A 16979-nucleotide genomic window follows, 5' to 3' on the forward strand; every position below is an offset into this window, starting at 1 on the left:
TCAAAGAACGGAGGCGCTTGGCATAATACGACGACGATGATGATGGGTAGCTACCGAGGCGCCATCATTGGCGCCATTGCGTTGACGCTTGGACAAATACGCATTTTTTGCCTCTGAGGAGGGACAGCTGTGGCTACGTCCATTGCTGTGAACGTGTTGGCGGTTTGGCGGCATAACTTAACCCGATCTCTGTGTTGAACGTGCATTAGGTTCATCGTCACCCGAAGATCAGACCGCTGTTCCGCATCAGACGTGGCTGTAAGTGGATGCATATGCAAGTATCGCTTCAAAGAGCCGCTCGTCGCACTAGGCACCCTGCGGTGAGCTAGTCCGCGAGTCCCAGTCTGGTGGATGGAAGAGGCCACCCGAGGACCCGCCAACGGTGTTAGGATGCCAATCTGCGAAGCATGGAACTGCGACAACAGCGACGACTGTCCTGGCACAACTTTCCACAAGTAAGGAGATCTGTGACGGCATGCTGTCGACTGCAAAGGGTGTCGGGTGACCTGCCGATAGTCGCGCGCATTTCGAAGTAACGTCGTCCTTCCGGCCGGCATTTAAGGCGAGAAGTCTGTTTTCTGCCGGTAGTCTGACAGCTGAATAACTACGGCGGGTTTACCTCGCGACATCACGCCCATATGACCGATCTGCGGCGTGCGCATGGCAGTGCCAATTATTGACACTCTAGTCGTTGTAAGTGCTGCAAACTAGAGGTGGCAAACCAAATATAGCAACGCCTTGGAAGCATGTGCATGCTGCTGTCAGCTTCGTAGGACGCGGCGTGTTTGGCCACGCAAATATTTACATTGCATTTTCGGTTTGCGACAGTACAGTGACTTGCTTTCAGTAAACGCAAGACATTGCGACTCTTCGGTGTGTCACCGTTGGTAGCGCTGGAATGTAAAAGCCAAATCCTAGAACTCGTGTGTTTATTTCTGTTCTTTCCGGCACTTTGCAAGAGGACGGTCACCGACTCCTTTCTTTCTCCATTTCATGTTCATTGGAGCACTCCCCAAACATTGCGCTTTGCAAAGTGTGGCGCATCAGCATACAAGAGTGTGCGTGCATGTGTGTGTTTCTTGGGCACGGAACACCTCAAAGCCAGTTTCTTCAGCACTGTGTGACACCTGTACATGGACGCTATTGGTTGCGCCCAGACTGCATTTTAATACTTCTATCACTGAGGCATGTTGCACATGTGGACAGCATCATTGGTATGAAATGGGTTGTAGAGGTCAGCACAGTTCTTCTCAGTTCTGTAGTTCACTTAATTCTCTGCATTCCACTTTTCAGCAGCTAAGGTTGGCACTCATCATTATTTTAACAAGGACGATGTACCAACCGTGCATGCAAGCACTTTCTAGGTGCATGCCTTGTCTTGTGCATTGTAGAACAAACTGGCTGTTCTTGTGTGTATGACAATTTGAAAATAGGCCGTGCCACCATTATGCTCATGCAGCGACTTGTAGAAAATGTTCCAATGGTTTGAAAAAATAAGGCATATCAACATAGTTTGTCTTTTCTACCTAGCACAAAATCCTGCTCATCCGTTTTATGCACTGGAATCATAGCTTCGGATTGTTTTATGTGATGTCAGGCATGCAAGACCAGTAAGACAGCAGTGGGGCCTCCTGCCCCTTCATGCTTTGGTACAACACCAAAGGTTCTCATTAGAGGAATGGGTTTTTCACATAACAGACATACTTAGCTCATTTCATTGGCAGGTCTTCAGATTTGTGCTTCAGAATTCACCGAAAGCATGCAAAGCCATGTTCCCAAGTTATTGTGACATCCTGCATCTGGCTGACGTCCTTTTTCTCTCTCCATAAGTGCAACACAAAAGGACAGGTGTAGCGGGTGCGAGGTTGTGCTGCATAGTTCTAAAAAAAAAAAAAAAGATGATCCACAAACTAATAACTATTTTACTCATCTTTGGAATAAAAAGTGTATACACATGCATCTATGTCTACTCAGACTCACTCGTGTTCCTGCTCACGGCCACACATACTCGCCCGTGTTCACTCACGTTCATAGTCGCTTACTAACACCTGCTCATACATCCACTCAAACTGATCGGCCCTCGTGCTCTATCTGATGTCTGTGAAATGGGTGGGCGCGAGCATGGGTCAGCGTAGTCATGAGTGAGTAATGCTGACCTGTGGCGGAGAAGGCAAAGAATGAAAAGCATGTAGGTCATCGTGCCCAGTTAGTCGCGCTGCAGGTGAGAAGGGCGAAAGAAAGAGAGCCAGCGTGCACACGCCTGCAGATCAGTGTTCACTCACATAGAGGTCATATAGCCCACTTTGCTTTAAGATGTGCATTAGCACTTTGGTGGCCTTGGACATACTAGACTTCAGACAAGGTCCCGACCGCACGTAACGGACATTGTCGCTTAATTTCTTTCACCCCGTTGTTACTTCATGACTTTCATTTGTGCAGCACAGCGGGGCGAGGGCTGTGCTTCACTTTCTGTAAATGTGCCGAAAGAGAAGGGCTTCGAGGGGGGACAGGATTGGCACCAATTACAGCAAAGATGTCTGTTTGCTGCAGACACCTAATAGTAACACATTTGTGCCTGCGTGTAGGTTCCCAGTGGACTCGCCAATGCTCTTGAAGGCATGGGTACACAACGTGAACCTGCCGGCACCTTGGGAACCGACCGAAGACTCGGTGCTCTGCTCAGACCACTTCCTGGAGCGCTGCTTCATACGCTCGGGCAGCTCCACCAGGCTGCGACCTGATGCCGTGCCCACCATCTTCGCCTACCCAGACGATAGGCAGCAGGTAGCAGCAGCACCGTGCATTGGTCTTCCAATCGCCTGTAGCATGATTCTACTCTCTTATTAAAGCATCTCACTGAGATGTTTATTTGATAGGCCGTTGCTTTGAAGAGATGCTAAGGGCAGGCTCAGTATCGACCCAGACTGTTAGATTCAAGAATTCAAATAGCTCGTATACGAGGAATAACAACACTTATTGGTGTCTCAAGAAAGAGAGATCGATGTAGGTGATTTCTTGCCTGCTGCAAGTCACTGGACTGCACAGAGGGGGCTCCACTGTGCTGCAAATAGCTCGAACAGAGCAGTATGAAGAAGTACCAACAGCTATTTGCATTCGAGTTCTATATAAACAGCGATTTACGCTGAATAAAATGTAAAATGGAATGTTGAAATGCAACGTGAACAGTTTTATCGTGAGCGGTTGACTACAATAGGTCAAAATTATTCCAGAGCCCTCCACTTGGCACCTGAAATTACCCACAGTGCGATTTCAGATTGCCAAAACAGCAATTTATTTTTTTGCCTTCTTATGTGCAATGGTGCATGTTACATCATGGCACCTGGTACTATATATTCATAGTGGCGGCACCAGTTTTGTGTGTTTACACTACTTTCTCACTTTTGAAGGCTCTGTCCCGAGTGAAAGTGGCACTTTGGACACTTGTGGCAGTAATCTCATTTTATCTCGAGTTACCAGGGGGGTTTTAGAAAGAGGGCACACAAATGTCTTGGTGTACCCAATGCCCCACGCTTTGCTGGCATTCTTCTCTACTCCTTTTGAAATATTTTGTCCGCCCAGCAGTTTGTGTCCCCTAACTTCGGGTGTGCAAAACATAAAACTTGCTAATTATTGCATCTAGCATACCTTCAATGCACAGTGGTGCAAATATCAGCTGATTGTGTCTATGCCACAGCTCATAAACTGAAAGATTTTGCCGACCACTTCAATGCTGGTAGGACTTAATTGCATTTAACCCTTTATTGACAAGTGTTGCCTATAGGCAGCATACCACACACACACAAAAAGTTTTTCTTCCTAAATTTTTGCACTGAGTACAAAGTTTCTGGCTAAATGCGTTTGGCCAATACTGAATGCCAGGCAGCAAGTGTCGTTTCTTGGTTTAGAGCAGGAACACAGGACGAGAAAGAAGTTTGGCATGTGTCTCTCTTTATTTTGAAAGCACGGTCAGACAAGACGGACCGGCGCAAGATCTCCTAATGCAGTAGGGTCACACACGTGACGTAACAAAAATAAAAATCACATCTATTGTTCACCTATGACAAGAGCTGTCTGTACAAATTCTAAACGAAATCTTACATGGCTTGGGGGGAAGCACACTTCCAGTTTCTGGCCTTGGCTTTCCTTCCTATTTGGTTGGTAACAACTTTATTTATAGTCCTGCAGAGCTTTCGCCAACGGGGCCTCAAGTCTCTGATGTGGGGACACGGAGGTGTTGCCTCGCCTTATTGTTTAAAAATGTTCCGCTGTATATATATTTTTTTCTTTTCCTTGATTATGCTTATTCTGTATATGTTTTGCACACTTATATGGAAAATAATTTTTTTTTCTAATACTTATGTGTGTCATCACTAAAGGGTTAACGGGCGTGTGTTCCAGGACGTGATAGAGACTGTTTCGGACAATTCTACTGGGCCAGCCAAGAGCAGCGAGGGCAGCGAGTCGTCGTCTTTGGACCACAGCTACGGCACGCCCAAGGCCGCGCCGGCTGCCACCGCAGTGGCACGGGAGGCCTCGGTGCGCAGGGTGCGTGTCCCCGAGGAAGGAGAATCCATCCGCAAGAAGCTCAAGTTGTCGCGGCAGCGAGTGCGCCGGCTTGAAGAGCGTGTGTCCATGCTGAACGACATGGTCTATTCGCTCCTCAACCAGACCATCATGGAGATGTAGGCAGGACTGTACGGATGAGTGCGTCTGCTTTCTCTATACAGGCTAGTATATTTAAAAATGGGGGGTTGGGGGGGGGGGAGGGTGTTGTTGGCGCAGTGTAGTACAGGAAAGCAGCCAGCTAGGCTTTGCAGGCACAAATAGCAGTACGATCATTCCCTGTCCGGTTCTCGACCAACAAAGCAGTCTTGTTGTACCAGTGAAGTGCAAACAATATGGGGGAAACACAAATAGGACACACGAAAACACAGACAAGCCGCTGTGTACATGCACTGCATGTTGCATATATATAATGTCAGGATATAATTTGTAGTCATCTACCATGTTTTTTTTTCGAGAACATTGAAACTAACAGCAGCACTGCTTTGGCATCTTTGTGGCATTACTTTGCTGTTGGTGTGGTAACCGTAGAATGTTGGGGTTAACTTCTGCAGCAGGCACAGAAAGTTGTCGCTCGAAGAATCAAGGATGCCAAGTTGATGTTGCTTCGGGAACGATCTTGGTGTATCGGAGAGAGTAAAAGGAGGAACATAAATCAGCGTTTGCTAATCTGACTGCTTGCATCTATGCCTGTGCAGAGAGAGAGCTGATTTAACTATAATTAGATCCCATGCATTGTGAAGCTCCACAGATTAAGAACAGCTGCAAGCAGCACCGAAGGACTCCCAGGCATTTTAGCCACAACATTTGGCAATGCTGATGTGAAAAGGCAGGAGTCAGCATTCAGGCATTTCTTGGTCGTCAAGCGTTAACCTTTAGAGATTGTAAACAAGGAATTGAGGTCAACTTCCAGGTATCCCCATTAAATGCGTCGTTGGCATAGTTGGTGCAGCACTAGAAACAGGTGGGCGCCACTCCAGGGGGCCGGTATTCTCGTGTGATCACTTTCACTAGGTTCTGCATGTGCGCTCATTGGATGCATTGGCATATACAGCCAACTGTGCTTCTGGCGCCATGCCAAGCTTGAACCACCACGCTTGAAGCATCATGCTTCAACCCAACTGATGCCGAGTGAAGCAAAATCTTGCAAAAGTGATTGTATCCACAAAAGTGATTGCCAAAGACTACCATGTCAGGCGTTCACACCTAAACATTTTTAAGAAGAAATAGGTTACATTCAACACATTAAACATTCTCTGCACACCACTATCGAAGTCATGTTGTTGGGAATTTGGCTGCATTGTCTCGTGATGAGAGTTTACCTTATTATAGTTTGAATGCCACAACATCCAAATAGGACACGATTGAATGATCAGAGAATGCACTGTTTTCGTAACAAAAGAAATACAAAACATGCTCGCTTTATTATGTGCCCTTCCAGAAATTAGGGTTCTGCTCGAGTCGGCGCCGGAAGTTGGAGTACCACTGCTCAAGCGCCCGCACGGGGAAGAAGCTCTCGCCCGGATGAGTGGGCACAATGACGGAGCCCCCGTACGAGGCCAGGTGGTTGAAGAGGCTCTCTGCCATCTTGGTGCAAAACTCTGTGTGCGAGTCGACGGCCGACGCGTCTCCCAAGGGAGACGCCTGGAACTGGATCTGGGCCAGTGGCTCGACCGAGATGCCCAGCTGGGCCACGCTGCTGAAGCCGTGCGCCGAGAATGCGTGCATCTCCGAACACTCTGCGAACACAAGCACGTTTGGGCAAGTTGGCGCTCGTGCGTGGCAGAAAACGGCACGCACAACATGAGGGAGGAACTACGCTTGATTCTGTGCAGCCTCTCTCTGTGTAGTTTTGTTGAGTTCTACGCATCTGCCACGGTTTCCTGGATGCAATTTGTGCCGCTCATCTTCGCTGTTGTGACAAGGCCTCACTAAATGTACATTTGCCAAGGAAATGCTGCAAAGTTAGTGTCGCAGAAAAACTAGCAAGATGAAGCAGCTCCCAGAACTTTGTGTGCACACTCCGGAGGTGAGGCAAAACACGCCGTGGTTATGACGTGGTGACCTCATAATACACTCACCAGGTTACCAAATGTGCTAAACATGCCAAGAAGGCTGCTATTAAAACCTAACTCTTGGAAGACTTTGGCGCTGTGGCCTAATGTGGTGCATTTGGTTACACTAACACTACTTTCACGTAGGAATGTTTCCTCATTAGCCAACAACGGGATGATTGCAATAGCCAGCCGCAGACGACATTTATTACAAGTTTTGCGAATATTTGTCCAGGTCTGCAATTAATATCATACGTAAGTTAGGTACATATTGTCACGGCCTACGGCAGTATTTGCTTGATGCTAACACGCTCCCTAATAAGGCACACACCCGGTTTCTGTATGTCCAAAGTAGAAAACTAACGTATAAATTACATTAAAGGTCCTAAATAAGGTATATATACAACGGGAACTTCATATTAAAACAAAAAGATTTGGCACAGATAGTACAATGGCAGCCAGTTTACTAAAATTGGCTTTGCCGCAATGCAGATGAGTTATGCCGTAAAGCATACAAACGCCATAAAAACAGTTGTGGTTTCACATAATACTGCACCGTGCAGCCAATTTCCTGCCCAATTTTTTTCTAAAAGAAAAGCGTGCGTTACAATTGGGTAAATACTGTAATTGGACATTGTGAGCTACTGTTATTGCTTAAATATCTTCCTAGGGCAGGCCAAAATAGGCGTTTTCAAGAGAAACGATGCAAGTTTAACACATTCGCTGTCCCCTAAGCTCCACTGAGACATGCTGCCACTAGAAGGGTCACCTTTGGGTTCAGGCACATGAATGCCGACTGGACAAGTTTGAATTATCCGGCGAAGGGTAATTTCAGGATCGAAATAATGATAGTACGGGCCCAAAAAATTCATGGGTGCTGGCCGATACTTTCGGTTGGGATCGAATTAACCAAAACATGTAGCTAACTGAAGTCGAACCGACTGAAGTCTACTGCGTACAAATTATTTCACTGGTCTGCCAATTACCTTTCAAGTCAAATACAGTCAGATTCACTTATTACAATCCCAGGTATAATCATTTATTTCCTCCACATTTCACTGCATTTACAATTTTCTGGCCCTGCCCGTTGAAGCTGCATCCACATATAACGAACATTTTCAAAAGTGCCATACTGTTGTCGCAAACATTTCAGACCCAGTCACGATAAAAGGAGGGCAGACACGAAGTTCTGAAGCACGGAAGCATAACAGAACTGGCCGCACAACACCGCTCCAGTCCAACCGTGATGAAACTATGACTGCCACGCGCTGATTTCAGAAGCTGCGAAGAAAGTCACTCATTTTCAACCACACTGTCGAAGTGTACCTCCAGCACGCTTCAGCAGCATAGTCTACAGGCAGCCATGGCCTCCGAGATAGCACTGGCATGCGTGCTGGCGCCATCTCTGACTCCATGACAGTGGCACTCACTTTTTGTGCATTTGTTCATGCGGCACCGTGTCCACTTTGGCTATTCAGACAATATGGACCAATTCGGACCAACAGTTGCTCGAGCGTTGCCATCTTGTCATTGCCGTCGATACATACGCGGTCAGAGACGACATGAATGCAGCACAGTGCACCACAGCAAAGTCGCATTAAGTCGGCGATTACTGTGCCGTTATAGGGAGATCACGGTACGTCGATGCTTCGTTTACGTTGTTGCAGATGATTCGCGATGGTGTTCTGCCTTTCAATCTTCACACTGTTTCAGCTAAAGCAACTGGAAAGCGTAACTTCCCAGCTCTCGGTGTGCGTGTGGCTGATGTTCTCGCTCTGCGTGTCCTAGAACAGGAGTTGCAAAATTTTAAAGAGAAAATTCAATTTTTTCTGCTCCTCAACTTCGAAGTCTCGCAGCTCTTGTTTTAGGGTAGGCAGAGCCATAAGTTTGAAGCTTATTTGGAGGAGTGCTAAACGACGAGAGAAGGAAAGACAACACGAGGGTGCAGTGTTGTTTCGTCTCGTCATTTGACACTCCTCCAAATGAGTTTCAAACTGCACCAACAAGCTCATTTTTCAACCCTTCTGACATAACGCTGGTCTCGTGGCATTCCTTGAATCACACAGAAGCCATTGATACACTGTTAAGCGAAATCTGAGGAACTCATATTTAGCAACTCTTTGCAGAATATTAGAGAAAAGAAGCCTGCATAAAATTGCAACCAAAAAAAGAAACAAATATGCACCTCATATTCGAAATAAGTACATAACTTTACATATGTACAATTCTTCGGCACTATACCTCAAAGAATAAAGATTTTAAAAGATTCTTTTGGCCAGGACCCATGTGTCCCCTCAACTTTTCAAAACTGAATAAGTCAAGATGGGCAACACTCAGTTCCTTCATTGCTGAACGAACCGTGTGCATAAAAGCTGTGTGCCCCATTTTTCTAATAACTGGAGAATGTTGAGGATAATGTCAACACCCTCAACCCATTTGAACAGGTGTCGCGATGGCAAGACAGAGCACCTTAGGTGCTCAGCAGGTTTGCAGAGTCAACACAGAAGCAGTGCACCATGTTTTACCACAACTGCACTGAATGTTGCGAATTACACTTGCAACAAACTCGCCTACAGTGAAAACCTGAATTAAAAACGAAACAGTTCATGTGCGCAGCATCCAACACCAAAACTGTACAAAGCAATGTCTGCGTAATGCATGCACTTTTAAGAGACGAGAAAATGCCAGTACGGATTAGAAAGCTTCAGTGTCTACAATTAAATGAACTCCCAGCTGTACAGAAGCAGCACTGAGGTGCTGCCGCAGCCAATGTGGGACAGCGTAAATCACCTTTTCTGTGCTTGGAGATCCGGAAGATTGCACTGGGCTTGGCATTGGAGATGAAACCAAGTAGCTGCCAGTTGCCTACCGCTTCAGGGCTGGGGTAGCAGAAGTACACTGCGGAACGAAAGACCGTCAAGCAGGCGTTTAAAAGCTGGTGATTGATAAATCGTTCGCAAGGCGTTACCACCAGAAGCATGAAGCGGTTTTCTCAATTCGCTGCTCACGGCAGGGCACAATGGTTGTTAGCTGGGCTTGTTGGTATGACGATACAATACGGCAGACAGTGCAAAAACGGGACAAGAAATTAACGCTTTGTAGACGAGACATATAAATACCAGAAGGAAATGTTTGTTTTTCATCAGAGTGTGCAAACTACACTGATAATGAGCACATTCAATGACAAAAAAAAATATTTTGCTGAAATTTTTTCAGCAATAAGGGGCTGACACCAGGCGGAACACTGCAAGCGAGCATCACTCCCAAGCAACTTGTGGCTTTGTTTGGAGCTTGTACAGACAGTTATCATCCAATATGAAACATAGGTGTATGTTGCAGTTGCTTTACATTACCTGTGCCATACCACTGTGAGTCGTGTGCCAGACTTTCTCCTTGTCCTCTGCTCACGCTTTAGTCCAAAAAACAACACTTGCCGCCCATCATCATTCAGTGTTGGCCAAAGGATTAAGGGAAGGGGCTACACGGACGCTGCGTCGTCCGTTCCCTTGATGGTTTGTCTAGTTTCTGTGCTGTTTACATCACTGTGTGGTAGGACATCGTTGAAGTGTTCCCGTTGAACATGGGTAATAGTGTTGGGTTCGCAAACAAAGAGAGAGGAAAGAACTTGCCGGAAGCTGCCACCAGGAGGGCCACAATGCCTGCCTTCTCTGAAGGGGGGAAAGGATACGTAGACAAAGAATAGTGAAAGAAGAGAATAAATAAAGAAAACAAAATTGGACGGAAACAATTGGAAAATTATTGCCAGTCAAGCAATAGCTTTCCAAAAGGCCTGCAGAAACGTGCACTGCGCGAGGCACTCATTGGTTAGCTTTATTGGTTCACACTGCAAGGCGTGTGGGTGCTGTGACATTGCACAACCTCCGGGTGCATTACAAGCCAAATTCGAATTCTAGCAATGGCGCACATACTGTGCATAGGTGTCGGGATCGGCCTACAGTGTGACCACCTTTGAGTGCACCGTCTCCAGGATTGGCTGTGCTTTGGCTGTTCTCTGAGACCGGCCCGGTTTACTCAGCCAGACAGCCATCTGTGCAAAGTGGAGGGGAAGGATCGCTTTAAAACAAAACGTGCATGCACTGCAGAACAGCCCAAGAACAACGCATGCGGAGGTGGCCCGCAATGTTGCACGGAATTGGGCAACATTATCCTCACGGACTATTCCTGACAACGAAGAGAAAGCTGCGGAGGCAAAGCGTGTGTGCAAGAGCACTCCTGAGTGTAGTTCCAAAGTGTTATTCGCATTGGTGTAGGCTGGGGAGCAGATACTAAACTTCTTATTTAATATGGTGCATACATTGACCCTTTCAGGGTCAATTTCTTTTGCCGTATGCGACTGCCCAGGGTCGATTTTTTGTATTGCCGATTTAAATTCTTCAGAGGGACCTGTTCCGAAAAAAAATTTACCGTAATTTTTCTAGGGTGACCGTAAAGTGAGGAAAAAATATTTTGCATTGGTATATATGTACTGTTTATTCATTAATAACAACAGTAATATAAGAAAATAAACTTATAAGAATTAAAAATTCGATGCATTGTTATATGCATAGTTCAAGGCTTATAAAATATGTGCACGAGAATATTTTGCAAGTCTCAAACATTCGTGCTCTTACACTAATATTTACATCCATAGCATAATCGAACTGCATAGGTGAGTCAAGAAAACTGTGGTCGTGTGCCCGTCAAAAAAGCAAAATGCGTGACAAACTTATGCTAATCTTCATCTTATTGCCAAACAGACGTGATTAGTTTTCGAGAGTCTCCCCCCCCCCCCCCCCCCCCCGAAAAAAGAAAGGAAACGCATGCACGGCGGCATCCTTCGTATGCGCACCCCTGCGAGCAATAAACCAGCGAGTAACAGGTGGTCACCCTTTGAGCGATTAGTAATGAGATAGCCATCAGTTTTGTGAGCGCAAGAAGCAGAAACCGCCTGCGGAACAAAACTCAAACTAACCGCCGCCCACCCGCGCGTGTGCCAAGACACACCGGCGCAAACATACTAGCTCTAAAGCAAATCATGCAACGAAAATCAAGAGAGGGAGGTCTGATAAAAAAATTTTCTGTATTCTCACATAGGGGCACCACATGCCAGGAAAGAAAAAAATTAGGAAATTGGCTTGCTTTTTAAATGTACAGACGGCACCGTAAATATACGGCATCGACCATTTTGGACTCGTTCACGGCGCCACATAGTTAAGTCATTGACCCTGAAAGGGTTAAAATAAGACAAGCTATACACCACTGAATGTATCACGCCAAGTTACCTTTTGGCTTTTCTATAGCCGTGTTTTCGCAAATGTGAAACCGTTGCACGTGGAAGCTATGTGGAAGGCTCTGAGCTAATTTGAACCACCTGGGGTTCTCTTCAACATGCACATCAATCTAAATGCACAAGCATTTCCGTGTTTTACAGGGAGACCGCAAGTTAAAGCAAAATTCAGGCAACATTATTTCATTCTTTCTAAATATTTGTGCCGAGTTAGTGCTTCAGAAGTGAGAAAGGAAAACGTCGTCTCCTGACTTATATTTTCGTGCAAGTCCTTGTACACTACAAGCACATTGCCTTTAATGCTTTTCGAAATGAACTCTGACTCTACTACATCAAATACTTCCCCCAAATATACATTCAGACGCATGTGGAACAGTGCGGAAATGGTTTAATCATCTCGTTCCTGTCAGCTTTAAAGGAAATTGACACTAATCTGATATAGGTCCACTGTGTTTTCGCAGACGATAAAAAACATAAGTGAAGTGTGTTTCTTATGCATCAAACACAAAATCCAGGATGCAGCATCGAAATGTCAACAAAGTTGTATCAGACGCAAAAATTGTTTCTTTATATCCAATATTCGTTATAAGCACATATTTGTTGCTTGCTGATAACAGTGAAATGTCTTAGATTAACTTTGTTATATCCAATAATTTGTTATATCGAGGTTCAACTTTGATCTCTGCATGTTTAGGCAAAGAAAAATGTTTTTCCCAACAAGATACACAAGTGGGTTGTTACTTTTCCCATGTACACCTGCAAGCAAAAGTTTGGTGAACACGGCATCAGCTTAAAGTGCAAATTTCTACTGGCACAGCTCCGTCACGTGCATTGTTGCAACACATTGTGCTGGTAGAGCATGCACACGTAGGCTGCACCACTTAATTTTAACTGTAATGCCAAAAATGCAATGTTTCTTTTTTTTTTGCTGCCACCACTGGTCTTCAAACTTTAACTTGCGAGTGTACATACAGATGCTGCCTTTCTTATCGAACCATGGTATTTAAACAAAAAGTTGGTTTTTCATGTTCACACACCAGTCAATATATACAAGCTGAATTACAGAAAAAAAACATTTATGCCTCTGGGCTGTCTTCAGGCTCTATGCATCTTTCACAAAGTTGAGTAGTTCAAAAGTATGCTTAAGCAATCTCATTTTTCATAATGGCATCGTTGCATGTAGACCACCACCTTACAGTTGGTGTGCCACGCTGCACCACTAACCAGTACCATGAATCCTTCGTCCCGAAGACCAGAGTATAACAGGAATCGTCTGTCTACCTCTTTCACCTCAATCTCAAATACTGCATCATTCAAGACTGCTGTTGAAGATCTGCCAAAACGCTTCTCTTTTTTCATGTTACAAAACTCGATGCTCTCTCCTATGCCTCGTGGCCATCTGAGTTCATAAGTAAATTAATATATAAATAAAAATAAATGTCTATATTTGCTGCATGTCAGCACCACTGTAGTCACATGTGCAGCGAATGCACTCTATAAAATTCCTTCAACTGCAAAGGTATTGGCACATAGAACTTCCGTGGACTAGAGTGTTAAGCCCAAACGCCATGAGAGTGATTTTGTGCGCGACGGCAACGAGTGATGGCATTGAGTGATGAAATGGGTCGCCGCGTGAACATGTCGCTCGTTCTTGTTGCTCGATCGCTTGGTTCTGGAAACCTAGAATTTGTCACTCGTTGCCCGTAAGTGCTATGAGCGACTAGCCAACAGCACGAAGCTAGAACTGGATGTACACCAGTCAAGTACTACCGAATGTCGCACGGAACGAGCAAACGACTAAATTTTGATAAGTGCAAGGACAAGAGAAATATGAGACCTTGAGAAATATTTCGTGCTGCTCCTTACAATAAAACACATCAACTTAATTTAATAAAGCACACACAACGCCAGTTTCGGCGCGTATTTGCTGCCCTCATACCGGCAGCACCGGGGAGATGTCGCTCAAAGTCGTTGCTCGCATGGGGTACGACTTGTAGGCGACGAGTGAATGCGACAGCCATCTCCATTACGTCGCTTGACACTGTCGTGCACCAGATTGCTTGCACAGGGTTTATACTTTAGTGAAAAATAGGAAGTGCTGTCATGGCTCGAAGGCAGAACAGCTGCGCATGCTCACCATGGGTGCGATCTTGTACGCGTTCCAAAATAGAACAGAGGCGGTCCGTTCCACCGAGCTGCACGCGATTGGTCAATTTGAACCGTGACGAACGCCATGACATCAATGTGACCCGAGCCGTGGCGTCTTGCTGCTGTCAATCATTCCGTGTCGTCTGCTATTGGACGAACGCAACGGAATGGACTGCATATTTCGTGACGTAAAGAACGGACCGCCTCCAATGGAACGCGTACAAGATCGCACCCCATATGTGCTGTTGTGACCCCGCCCCCCTCCTCTACAATGAATTACATGTCGCTGACAGTAGTGCTTGTCTCATAAAAGCTGCTGTCACAACGGAATGGTGGACATGTCAGCACCTCTATTTCATTGTTTGTACTTATTACCCGTACAAAGATATGAGTAACACGAACTGGAAAGCACTTTCAACTGAGATTGGCAATTTACTATGCCCACACATTTGGAGCCAACTCGGCTGCTACCCCAGGAGTTAGCTGCAAGCTGCATTGCTTACAATCAATCATGAACATTCACAGACGAAACTAAGCTGGCTCAGAAAAGTAGTTTAATAAATCGCCGGTTTCAATTGGCAACACAGCCCACTTAGTGATGAATAACCCTGTCTTAATTTTCAATATAAGCACCTTCAGTATGTGATGACTGCACGAATCATCTTAACACGCGTTTTTGATCAATATGGAACCAGTGGTCAGGCAGCAGAGTTGGAATAATTGGTTATGATGCCTCCATCTACCGAGATACTGCCTGTCATAAGAAAAGGTGCTTCAAGAAACAAACGATGACCGTTGTCACTGAATCTGCCGGAAGGAAAATGGGCTGACGCTTTCAACACGTACTCGACGCTGATCCATGAGGGAACTGCTTGGCGAACAAGATTCTCACGACGATCTCGCCGATCGGCTTATGGTTAGCCCACGTTAGCCAGACTTGCAAAGATCCGCGTGCATGGAACCTGAGCCTGACTCTAATACAGCAGTCGTCTAAAATGATATGCCAGCCGCAGTACGCCCGTTTCCAGACAATCGCGAATGCACTCTCTTGCATAACATGCTCACATAACTGCCGCAGCACAAATCACGTCGGTTTGAGCGAAATAAGCGCCAGTTCATCGACAATGAGCCAGGCGGTACGGTTACGTATATCATCGCGCACGTTAATTTAGATGGTTTGGCCGCAGAAAAGCGACGTTTCGCTCAGTCCGAGGATCACCAAGGCCTGCTTGACAACTATAACAAGCGCCGCGCCCACACGTCATGTGTCGCTCTGCAAGACGGGTTCGTATGTTGTTTTTTGTTTCGTCTGTGGCATCATACCTGCGCCGCCAAAGCCCTCTGGGAAGGGTTGTGTGCCCGTGAGGAAGACCACTATGTGGTTGATGCTGTCGGGATCGGGGATGTTGATGAGAAACTTGGTCTGGTCGACGGTCTGGAAATCCGTCTGCACCTGCACTAGGAATAACGGCGCCGTTAGCAACACCACGACGCCTCGGCGGCTCACCTACCAGGCGTCCCGTTACGATCGCCCCGAAGATGCTCATGTTGCAGCCGACTGGCACGCCAAGCTGTCACGAGGACGGGTGTGCGCTAGCTTCGGAAACCACGCCAACCACGTTCGCCCACAGACGCACCGGTTTATATATGGCGGTGATGATGATGATGGGGTTAGAGACCTTTGAAACACGTCAAAACAACAAAGATGACCCACAATGTGAGAAAAAGTTCAAAAATGCAAGCTCTAGGCAATCACTTACTGGTTCATGTGTTTTATGGAGTAGCTTTGGCGTAAAACAAAGCTCGAATAACGCGTTCAAAGCACTTGCTTGATAAGCGTCGACGTGGGTTTCGTACGCATTGTCATGGGCACTGTCATTTGATCAGCTGTTGCTCGTTTGTTTGGCCGATGGAGGGGCGCCGTTCATTTGAAGAAGCGCACGGAATCGACCGTCACTGATCTCCGCTGCTATGGCGCGTGCTGAAGCGAAAGGTAACGGGGCTGTTGAGAGAACATGTTTGAGCGCACTACATATAAAAGGCATCATAAGTTACAAGCCCGGTAGCCCAGCAGCTTTGCTCAGCCGATTGTGGCCTGTTGTCGTTCGACAATTAAGTGGCTACTAAACGGGAAATAACGTCGGATAGTTCACACCAAATAAAGCGTGGGAGTTCAAGGCTATGGGAAGAGGTAAATCTAAATGCGGAAACTAAATATGCGAGAAATAAACTTGTGTTATATTTGGTTGGACTGTGTCGATTGTTTGAGAAAGAACGTTTAGTTGAAGTAATCCGAAACTGTTTGTGATATGTTTAATCACGGGTTTCATAGAGCTGACCACACCTTGCACAGGTTTCCTGAAGACCGTAACCAGATATATTTCGTGCCTGAAATGACCTCGATGAATGCAGCGCGGATAGCAGTGACGACCTTCGTGCCATCATTTATAGTTTAGAGCTATATATGCAGCACGGCAACAACCAGTGTTCAGTTGCCAGCAAGCAGCACGTTTGACTGATATATTTGCACGTTGTGAACAAACAGCATTCGAACGAAAGCCTGCCGAACTTACCTTTTCACGATATTGCGGTTTTTATATATTGCTCACTAAACTGAGACCGAAAACATCAGGTTTAAGAACATTGCATGGACAAGGTTCTGGTTGGTGTTGTAGAAGTCGCGGAGCACTTTTTTCGTTGCTGGGTTCTTTTCTCGTTGCGACGATATATTGACAAATACTGCTCCAGGAGGGCACATGTAACTGGCAAACGGAGGCCTCAGGAAAACACCTCTGATTATAATAACGATGCGTCTGAAGGTATGTCGTACGTACCTGCTTTGTTTCCGTTGCGCTGACTCTGTGGATCATGCCTACCGATTTTTGCACATTTTTGTGCAGAAGAACGTTTATTTAACTCAGAGCGGA

The 16979-nt window shown here is 46.0% G+C and overlaps 3 protein-coding genes across 6 annotated transcripts in view; 2 read left to right on the forward strand and 1 right to left on the reverse strand.

Moving 5' to 3' along the window:
• The first annotated feature begins 35 nt into the window (after positions 1-35).
• LOC142560781 (THAP domain-containing protein 1-like) lies at positions 36-6707 on the forward strand. 3 transcript variants are annotated; one of them, XM_075673113.1, is made up of 4 exons: positions 36-455; positions 2586-2784; positions 4399-4727; positions 6005-6707. In XM_075673113.1, the coding sequence occupies exons 1-3, from the start codon at positions 352-354 to the stop codon at positions 4684-4686; spliced, it is 591 nt and encodes a 196-aa protein (XP_075529228.1). In that variant the 5' UTR covers positions 36-351; the 3' UTR covers positions 4687-4727; positions 6005-6707. The 3 variants fall into 3 exon arrangements, with proteins under 3 accessions (XP_075529228.1, XP_075529229.1, XP_075529227.1); XM_075673114.1 differs by having other exon boundaries at positions 4399-4694; XM_075673112.1 differs by having other exon boundaries at positions 37-455; positions 4399-4704.
• LOC142560782 (protein Hikeshi) lies at positions 5951-15718 on the reverse strand. Its single transcript, XM_075673115.1, has 4 exons — positions 15564-15718; positions 15376-15505; positions 9408-9515; positions 5951-6302 (listed from the first exon to the last, which is right to left on the reverse strand). The coding sequence occupies exons 1-4, from the start codon at positions 15597-15599 to the stop codon at positions 5989-5991; spliced, it is 588 nt and encodes a 195-aa protein (XP_075529230.1). The 5' UTR covers positions 15600-15718; the 3' UTR covers positions 5951-5988.
• Positions 15211-16979, forward strand: part of LOC142560775 (uncharacterized) — a 26951-nt gene continuing 25182 nt past the window's right edge. The window contains exon 1 of one of the 2 annotated variants that reach the window (XM_075673104.1): positions 15211-15336. In XM_075673104.1, the coding sequence (XP_075529219.1) occupies positions 15225-15336 (112 nt within the window). In that variant the 5' untranslated portion in view covers positions 15211-15224. Of the gene's footprint in view, positions 15337-15900; positions 16046-16979 lie in introns of those variants that run through there. The other variant, XM_075673105.1, reaches the window with a different exon arrangement.

This window comes from Dermacentor variabilis, chromosome 10, assembly GCF_050947875.1.
Source record: "Dermacentor variabilis isolate Ectoservices chromosome 10, ASM5094787v1, whole genome shotgun sequence".
Classification (NCBI taxonomy): domain Eukaryota; kingdom Metazoa; phylum Arthropoda; class Arachnida; order Ixodida; family Ixodidae; genus Dermacentor; species Dermacentor variabilis.

What these genes read in the sequence shown, in the direction of transcription:
- LOC142560782 (XM_075673115.1), bottom strand. Translation starts at nt 15,599, where the DNA reads ATGAGCATCTTCGGGGCGATCGTAACGGGACGCCTG. An exon ending in CGATCGTAACGGGACGCCTG is followed by an intron (nt 15,506 to 15,563) that starts GTAGGTGAGCCG and finishes TTCCTAGTGCAG; the next exon opens with GTGCAGACGGATTTCCAGAC. An exon ending in AGAGGGCTTTGGCGGCGCAG is followed by an intron (nt 9,516 to 15,375) that starts GTATGATGCCAC and finishes TTCGTTCCGCAG; the next exon opens with TGTACTTCTGCTACCCCAGC.
- LOC142560781 (XM_075673113.1), top strand. Translation starts at nt 352, where the DNA reads ATGGAAGAGGCCACCCGAGGACCCGCCAACGGTGTTAGGATGCCAATC. An exon ending in CCTGGCACAACTTTCCACAA is followed by an intron (nt 456 to 2,585) that starts GTAAGGAGATCT and finishes GCCTGCGTGTAG; the next exon opens with GTTCCCAGTGGACTCGCCAA. An exon ending in ACCCAGACGATAGGCAGCAG is followed by an intron (nt 2,785 to 4,398) that starts GTAGCAGCAGCA and finishes CGTGTGTTCCAG; the next exon opens with GACGTGATAGAGACTGTTTC.